The 9,430-nt window shown below is 51.3% G+C and overlaps 1 protein-coding gene across 1 annotated transcript; it reads left to right on the top strand.

Annotated features, from left to right (window-relative positions):
- The first annotated feature begins 7,942 nt into the window (after positions 1–7,942).
- LOC306653460 (large ribosomal subunit protein uL13-like) lies at positions 7,943–8,601 on the top strand. Its single transcript, XM_079126478.1, has one exon. The coding sequence runs from the start codon at positions 7,963–7,965 to the stop codon at positions 8,572–8,574; it is 612 nt and encodes a 203-aa protein (XP_078982604.1). The 5' UTR covers positions 7,943–7,962; the 3' UTR covers positions 8,575–8,601.
- The last annotated feature ends 829 nt before the right edge of the window (positions 8,602–9,430 follow it).

Raw genomic sequence — 9,430 nt, forward strand, 5'->3', positions numbered from 1 at the left:
CTGTAGGGATTGGACATCTGGGTCCCCAGACCTGGCGAGGCCCCCTCCCACCACCCTTCTCAGAGAGGGCTGTCTTGGTGGGAAAACAGGCTCAGAAAGTGGAGCACTGGGCACCGAGGAAGAGGCCCCTCTCTGCGCCAGCCTCTGCCAGCTCACACTGCAGAGAGAAGAATCAGTGGTGCAGAAACCAGTAAGCTCCCAGAACTGGGACAGGATCTTTAAAGAACACAGTGTCCCAGCCCTCCCGACCTCTAGTCTCCGAACCAGCCTCTGCCTCCTTTCCTCTGACAGGAGGGCTTCTGCTCAGCTTCCAGGAATGGGGCAGGCAGGGCCAGGGGCAGCCTGGGGGAGATGCCACGCTGGCCTCCTTGGACCCTCAGGCTGAAGAGAGTTCCTAGAGAATTCTGGACGGCATAGGCCCTGGGTTATTTAAGTACAATTTTGAGAGAGCCTGTCTGGCCAAAATCCTGAAGTGGGCTTAAACAGGCTGCCCAGTGGGGACAGGAATGCGGGCATTCTCTGGAGGATCCAGGACCTGGGGGTCCTCTCTTTCAGCTTACTTCCAGGCTGATCTGCCAGGCAATCTGGGCATCCTCTGGAGGGTGGAAGTGGGGGAGTGAGGGGACTCCATTGCTCCAAGCATTGTCCCAGATTGTCTCTCTGTCCCCTACTCCACCCAATCTCTGAACAGGCTCCAGTATAGAGTTTGGGTGGCAATGACTTTGGAGGTGGTAGAGAGGAGAGAGGTCCTGAACCAGGAGAGACAGACCAGACAGGGCTGAAACTGTAGGAGGACCCACGTAGAAGAAAGGAGGGGAGCTGGGCATGGTGATTACACCTATAGTCCCAGGTACTTGGGAGGCTAAGGCAGGAGGATTGCAAGTTCCAGGTCAGGCTCAGCAACCTAGTGAGACCCTGTCTCAAAATAAAAAACAAGAAGGGTTAGGAATGTGGCTCAGTGGTAGAGTTCTCCTGGGTTCAATCCACAGTACTGCAAAAAATAAAAAAGAAGAAGAAGGAAGAGGAAGGAGGGACAGAGCAGGGCAACCCAAAGCAGTGCGCAGACCCCAAACCCACATGTAAAAGACACAGCCCTCAGGCCCAGGGCCCAAGAGGCAGAAGCGCAGGGCCCTGGATCTGCAGAAACAGATCTGCAGGGTGTGATCGACTTTTCTCTGAGCCTTAGCTCAAATCCAGCCCCTGGAATGAGACGTTGAAGCCCACCTGCCTCTAAATGGAACCCCTTGCTGTCCTTACAGGGCTGTGTTCCTGGTGGTTATGCTTCTAGAGTCTGGAGCCTGGTTCTGCCACTGAGTAGGTGTTGGGCACTGGACAAGGCACTCAGCCTTCTGTACCTTAGTGTCTTCCACTGCAAAATGGGAGTAACAATAGCACTCAACTCTTGGGTTGTTCTGAGGCCCAAACGGGTCCCCTGTGCAAAGCTCTTCCTGGGGCCTGGCCGGCAGCAGGTGCTGTGTCAGTGTTCCCCGCTCGCTCCGTCTGGCCATCCTGCCGCAGGCCCTGTTGCTTGGGGTTTGACAGTTGTGTGTCTGGGCGGGAACAGTGCTTGAGAAAGGAAGCTCTCACCGAGCCCAGTCGCCCCTTGAGCTGCAGCTGCTTCAGACAGTGGTGTGAGGAGAGATGAGGAGGTGGCTGTGGACTTGGGATCTCTGAGCTGCCCCACGAGATCCCAGTGGAGGAAGAAACTGGGGGTGCTACAGGGAGGGCAGGACCAGAAACACCCCACCCCACCCCACCGTCCCTCTTAACTCCAGTCCTGACTCGCTGATTTTTCTGACCGGGAATTTCCCTTCCGGCTCATCTCCTCTGAGGGCAGCCATCAGAGATTAGGCAGGCACCCTGCAGGATGCTTCTGGGTCACAATCATCAAAGACCCTAAAGGTCTCCAGTAGTACTGATCTGGGGATGGGAAATATACTCCTAAGATTTTCCATCCCTTATTCCCGTGGCTTCCCTTTCTGGAGTGCCAGGAAGTCCTTCCTGCAGTCTAGCCTCATATTTCCCACCTGGATCTGAAGGGGTTACTCAGCTCCAGGCCTGCCCACTGCAGGTCTCAGCTGCCTGGGGCCTGTGGTCAGGGCTAATGTAGGCGAGAGTTGGAGGACAAGAGGGGATAAAGTTATTAGCATCTTCATCTTTGAGGGATATTGATTGTCAGGTCTCCAGGCTCACTTGGTCTTATAATGGGGCACACTGGGGTGTTGGGAGGGACACAGAAAAATCTCACAGAACTGACCCCCCACCCCATATCCTGGAGTGAGAGCTGAGCTAGCCAGGTCTGCTCAAAGGAAGACATGTAGAGATAATTTGGGGGCAAGGACTCTGGAGGGGTAGAAGGATGGGAGGAACTGAGAGTGGAGTCAGGGCTCGGTGCACCAGGCAAGGTAGACTACAGTTGGTTGGGTTTTGGTTCATTGCACTTGGCTTTAAGGAGAGAAAGATAAGGAAGGAAATAGATACCACAACCCAGCTAGAGAGATTCAAGATGGCAGCCCAAGGGGGAAGAGGAGGGATCCCTACCCCAGAGGCTCCACTCATCCACCAGCCCCAACTTCCCATCATGCAGGCAGAGCCTGCTCCTCTGACACTTGGATCTTCTGTGACACTTCTTTGCCCCTTTGAATGGAATGTTCTGGATTGTGTGTGAGTGTGTGTGTGGGGTAGGGTGACTTTGGTCCAGTGAGCCTGGTTCTGTGTTGAGTGTGGCACTCCGTGTGACCCCATGAGGAGGTCTATCTAGTCTTGTCTCTGTGTCTGGGTCTGTGCACATCCCTGTCCCCAACCTGAAAGCGGAAGGGATGGAGGCCTGGGAAGGGGCTCATGAATCTAGCTGTCCACCTTCTTCAGACAGGACCCCTGTGGGTGTCTAGAGCTAGAGGTTCCCGGCTCCAGGTTGGCCACCTCCAGAGGTGGGGATGGAGCTCAGACTATAGAAGAAGAGGGGTGACAGCCTCAGAGAGCAGAGGCAGAGCAGCAGGGGCCTGGGTGTGGGGATGGCCAGGTGGAAGGCAATTTTCCTCCCTCCATCCGCCTCGTTTCCTTCCTTCCTTCTTCCAGTTCCTCTCTTCCTCCCCTTCTCTTCCGGAGCAGGGAGGAGGGGGCCGCAGTGGCTCCTTTGGGCAAGGGTCAGGGGCGCTGGTTCTTTTGCCCCAGAGGAGCTGGCTTCCCCTGTGCTGGACCGGGAGAGGAGGTAATTAATGACAGGGAGGCCAGGAGGGGCGAGTGTTCAGGGCTAATGTTGGTATTAATCAGGAGTGGGTCCCCAGCGAGGGATAGGATTCAGCTGGGCACTGTGTGTGTGTGTGTGTGAGAGAGAGAGAGAGAGAGAGAGAGAGAGAGAGAGAGAGAGAGAGAGAGGGTGCGGGACATGGGGACCAGGAACACCTAACTTCTTCTCCATACTGCTCCTCCCCAAACACCCCTCCTGCCCCTGCCCCAATTTTTCTGGATGTCTCTCCTGCTGTGTCACCTTCGAGCTGGGGGGAAGGGCAGATCCTCCTCAAGTCCAAGTTCAGCCGTGGATGTGGGGGTGGGGCAGGCCACCCCCTCCCTGCAAGCCCCTTCCTGCGGGCGAGCACATTAGGTGACTCCTGGGCTGTGGGCCCAGCTAATTGCCTCTCAACCTTCCCCTCATCACCAGGGCGGCCCCCCACGAACTCCATTAGCCCCCTCCCCTGACAGCCCCTAAATCAGCCCCAATTATTCACAGGCGTGTGTGGGGGGGTCTGGGTTGGACTGTGATTGGAGCTAGGGCGGAGGGCCGAGGCCGGGAGTCTGAGTGCCAGGCAGGCTGGCGGGCAGGCGGAGGCAGAGCTGGGGACAGAGGTGGGCTGGAGGCCCTGTGGGCAGACCCAGACCAGGGACCACCCAGGGGCAGGGATGCGGGAGCCCAAAAGGGTGGCTGGTAGCGGGGCAAGCTGGAAAGTCGGCAGCTGGGGGTCCTGGCTTGTATTTCTGGGACCTAGGAGGGCGAGGGAGGGAATCAGATGTGCCAACCTCACCATCATCATCAGCATCACTCCAAGCATTATGACAAGGAGCCTGGTTGGAAAGGACCAGAGAACAAGAATGTTGTCTGCAGGGAGCTTTCCGAAGAGGACCGCCCCACTCCTTGCAGGCCCCACCCCAGCCTGCCACCCACTGTGTGATGCGTGGGGCAGAGGCCACTCATCCCTGTGTGTGTTCTGGCTGGGTCCTCTCTGCAGGGGCCATGGGGGCTCCGGGGACATAAAGAGTGGCGTGCTGGCCATGCATGACATTCAACCTGCTGAGCAGAGCTGTGTATGCAGGCGACAGTGAGAACACCTCTTAGCTCCTGGCTGCCCTCCCCAAGCAGGATGGGGACCCCCTGCCCAGGAGCCATGATGTTCTATGGATTCCCTCAAGATGGCTGCCTCCCGGATTCCTAGGAGAAACCTTCCTGACCTGGAGGGCTGGGGCACTCCTCCCTGCCCCTAGCGTGCCCTGTTAGTCCTTGCTGAGTGTTCGGTCCCCCTCTCCTCTAAGCCTTCCCTAGTCCAGCGCCACTTCTCTGCATTAGTCGGTCCTCACCCCTGACAGCCTATTCTCAATACAACAGTGATTCTTTTAAAGCCTGAGTTGGAGTACGTCCCTGCTCTTCTCCCACGCCTGCAATGGCTCCCTCTCTCACATCTCACACAGCAAAATCCAACAGCCTTACGAGGGTCTTAGGGGCCTTGCAGGACTCCACCCCATTACGCTTCTGTCTTCAATGTCTGCCGCCAGGCTCCTCCTTACCACTCAGTTTCACTCTCCTTAGAACATTTTTTTGCTATTATTTGAACATGGCACATGCTGTTGTATTTGCTGTTCCACCTGCCTGGGATGCTTTTCCCCCAGAACTCCTCATGTCTCCCTCCCTCCTCTCCTTTAGGTTTTCACCTGTAGGCTACCTTTTCAGTGAGAATTTCTGTAACCGTTTTTCCAAAAACCGCACCCCTGGTACTCACTATCCCTTTTCATTTCTCTCTCTCTTTCTGTTTGGAATGGGGGATTGAACCCAGGGGTGATTTACCACTGAGCCACATCCGCAGTTCTTTTTATTTTTTACTTTGAGGGTCTCACTAGGTCACTGAGGCTGGCCTCAAACTTGAAATGCTCCTGCCTCTGCCTCCCAAGTTGCTGGGAGGCATGTGCTACTGGGCTGGGTTATTTTTCTCTATTTTTGGTGATAGGACTTTTTATCATCTAATATATCACAGTTTCACTGATTTAGCTTCTTTGTCATCCTTTCACTATCACACCACTAGAATATGTTTCATTAAAACAAAACAACGTAGGAGATTGGACCCAGGGCATCACACACGCCAAGGAAATGCTCAACCCCGGAGCTACACCACAAGTCCTAGACAGAAATCTTATCTTTTTTTTCCCCCCTCACAGCTGTAGCTCCAAATCCTAAACATAGTACGTACTCAATAAATCTTCAGTCAATGAACAGATGAATAATTGACTTTTTCTCAAATCAGCATGTGAGTTACTTCAGGGCAGGGAATTTCTTTTTCTTTTTTTTTTTTTAATTTTATTAGTTGTAGATGGACATGATGCCTTTATTTTATTTACTTTATGTGGTGCTGAGGATCGAGCCCAGTGCCTCACATCGGCTAGGGCTGGGCGAGTGCTGTACCACTGAGTCACAACCCCAGCCCCAGGGGAGGAAACTTTGAATCACCGCCTAAGTAAGTTACTAAATGTAAAGTTCTTAGAAGTTGGGCATAGTGGCACATGCCTATAATCTCAGCTAGTTGGAGTGGAGACAGGAGGATCATAAGTTCCAGGCCAGCCCTGGCAATTTAAAAGACCCGGTCTCAAGGTCTAAAAAAAAAAAAAAAAAAAAAAAAGGACTAGAGATGAAGCTTCCTTAGAGAGATCCCTGGGTTCAATCCCCCCAAAAGGAACGATTTTAGAATATTGCCTAGCAATCGGTAAATGCTAGCAATATCATCATCACCATCACTTTCTCTGTGTTCTGGGCACTAAGTAAACACAACAGGGTGGGGTCCTCAGGTCCCCTCACGCCTTCCTGGGGGCCCTAGGGAACTTCCATCCTTCTAGCTGTAGGGATGAGCTTTGGAGGCGGGGCTGGGGTCCACCGGTTGGCCCTGGTTCTCTCTAATGTTTCTTGAGCACTTAATTTGTCAGGTCTTGGGAGCACAAAGATGCCTGCTGCCAGGTCCCAGTCCTTGAACTCCCGAGCCTGGCGTGGGGGTGGGGGTGGGGGATAAGTATTAACCTGGCATAAACTGAACTGGGAGGCAAGTCTCTAAGAAAAAGGGCAGTTGAGCTGAAGGATGAGAATATGGAGCCAGGTGAAGAAAGGGAAAGGTGCTCGTTCCTCTTCTTCTCTGGGCCTCAGTCTCCCCATTTGCTCCTCAGGGCTGGATCAGGCGACTTTCAGGCCCCAACATGCAGCAATTCTATGGTCTTTGGCCTCCGGCCTTTGAGTTGTGCGCTGGTTTCTGCTGCCCCCTGCTGGAGACTCTTGGTAACACGGAAGTCTCCGAAAGCAACCTTGAACTGGTCTTCCTTTTCTTCCCCAAATCACCAGTACCGAACGGTCCCAAGCTGTCCTCGGCCCCCACACACCTTCCACTCCTTTAAGCAACAACGAAACAACTGTGCTTGTCTCTCAGGTGGAAATTTCCCAGAAAAAAAATTCTCAATGCATATTATAGACGAAGGACTTGAAACTAGAATACATAAAAAATTCATAACTGTTATGACCCAGCAATCTCATTCCTGAGCAGCTTCCAAGATAAATGTAAACACGTGTCCACACAAGACTTGTATGCGAATGTTCATTGTAGTCCCAAACTAGAAAAGACCCAGTGCTGTAAACTGGGGTAAAGATAAAGATATATCCACGCTGGGGAGATAGCTCAGTCGGTAGAGTGCTTGCCTTGTAAGCACAAGGCCCCTGAGTTCGATCCCCAGCACCCCAAAAAAAAAAAAAAAAAAAAAAAAAAAATCCACATAATAGATTACTGCTCATGATAAAGAACAATGAGCTACACACGCCTGTAACCCTAGCAATTTGGGAGGCTCAGCAGGAGGCTGAGTTCGAGGCCAGTCTCAGCAATTTAGTGAGACCCTGCCTCAAAATAAAAAATAAATAAAAAGGGGCGGGGGAAGGAAAGATAATAGAATGAGACAAACATCATTACCCTATGTACATGGATGATTATAAAAACGGTGTGGCTCTGCTTCGTGTACAACCAGAGAAATGAAAGTTGTACCCCATTTGTGTACATTAAATCAAAAAATTAAAAATAAATGAATAAAAAGGGCTGGGGGTATAGTTTAGTGGTACAGCACCCCCAGATTCCATCTCACCAGTACTGAAGGGGAAAAAAAAAAAAGATCAATGAGCTCTTGAATACTTTCTGGTAAGTGAAAGAAGGCAGACATAAGTGAGCACACATTGTATGATTCCATTTATGTGGAAATCCCAGAACTAACACTTCTGAACTGACAGAAAGCAGATCAGAGATTTCACAGGGGGCCGGGTGAGAGTGGAGTTTGGGGATATGATGCACAAAAGGGGAACAAGTGAACTTTTGGGGGAGGTGGAAATTGTTTTAAATGCTCTTATTGGGATGGTGCTTACACACATGAACATATTGGCCAAAACTCATTTTCTTTTATGCTAAGTGATATGATGCAAAAGGACAAATACTACATGACTTCACATATTGGAGCTACCAGAGTAGTCAAATTCAGAGACAGAAAGTATTGGAGTGGTGGCCAGGGGCAAGGGGAAGGGGAGAATTGTAAGGCAGTGCTTAATGAGCAGAGCTTCAGTTTCAGATGATAAAATTGTTCTGGAAATGGATTCTCGCACACAATGCACCATACTCAATGACACTGAACTGTATACTTAAAAATGGTTAAAATGGCTTCTTTCCCAGGCGGCTGCTGAAGATGGCGGAGGGGCAGGTCCTGGTGCTGGATGGACGAGGCCATCTCCTGGGCCGACTGGCAGCCATTGTGGCTAAACAGGTATTGCTGGGCCGCAAGGTGGTGGTTGTGCGCTGTGAGGGCATCAACATTTCTGGAAATTTCTACAGAAACAAGTTGAAGTACCTGGCCTTCCTCCGCAAGCGAATGAATACCAACCCATCCCGGGGCCCATACCACTTCCGGGCCCCTAGTGGCATCTTCTGGTGGGCTGTGCGAGGCATGCTGCCCCACAAGACGAAGCGAGGCCAGGCTGCCCTGGACCGCCTCAAGGTGTTTGATGGGATTCCTCCGCCCTACGACAAGAAAAAGCGGATGGTGGTTCCTGCTGCTCTCAAGGTTGTGCGGCTGGAGCCTACAAGAAAGTTTGCCTACCTGGGGCGCCTGGCTCATGAGGTTGGCTGGAAGTACCAGGCAGTGGCAGCCACCCTGGAGGAGAAAAGGAAGGAGAAGGCCACGATCCATTACCGGAAGAAGAAACAGCTTATGAGGCTACGGAAACAGGCAGAAAAGAATGTGGAGAAGAAAATTAACAAGTTCACGGAGGTCCTCAGGACACATGGACTCCTGGTCTGAGCCCAATAAAGACTGTCTTATGCCTCATGTTTGGCCTGGCCTGCCCTTCCTCCATCACCACCTAGGATATGGGGGACCCAGGACAGCTCTCCAGGTACCACAGGCAGCCTGGGACCCAGAAAGCTGAGGCAGAGAAGGGCCCAGCTTTAGTCTCTGCTCCTTTTTCAGAAGGTCTTTCTGTGAGGTTTCTAAGAGTTGAACTTATGACCTGCTCATTCATGAATTTTAGGTAATTGATAGAACCACCAGTTACTTGCAGTATTCAAAAGAAAAAATGAGCTGGAACACTAAGGGGCATCCATCCTTCCCACGTGGCCTCCTATACTCTGTAGCTGACAGAATGGGAGAACACAGCTGCTGAAGTGGGCCAAGGTTTAGAGGTGCAAAGACTGGAAGATGTGACCAAGGGGTACAGCATTGCCCCTGCTCTTCCCTCTGTTTTGTGATCAAAAGTAAGTAAATTATTTTTGATGGAAAAAAAAAATGGTTAAAATGACGAACTTTATATTATGTACATTTTAACAAAATGAGAAAAAAATCTTTAAAACGCCCCATAACTGGGTACATTTGTGTATGTGTGTGTGTGTGTGTGTGTGTGTGTGTGTGTTACTGGGAATTGAACCTTGAACGCAGGGGCTCTCTTTTCCTGAATCATATCCCCAGTCTTTTTTTTTTTTTTTTCCTGAGACAGTATCACTAAGTTTCCCACATTGTTCTTGAACTTGTGATCCATCTGCCTCAGCCTCTCGAGTAGCTGGGATTATAACTGGGATTAAAGCCATGGGCCACCGTGCCTGGTTAAGTGGGTTCATTTTTATCATTTATATTATACCACAATAAGGTGTATTTATTTTTT

The sequence above is a fragment of the Sciurus vulgaris genome (assembly GCF_902686455.1).
Source record: "Sciurus vulgaris genome assembly, chromosome: 1".
Lineage (NCBI taxonomy): Eukaryota > Metazoa > Chordata > Mammalia > Rodentia > Sciuridae > Sciurus > Sciurus vulgaris.

What these genes read in the sequence shown, in the direction of transcription:
- LOC306653460 (XM_079126478.1), top strand. Translation starts at nt 7,963, where the DNA reads ATGGCGGAGGGGCAGGTCCTGGTGCTGGATGGACGAGGCCATCTCCTG.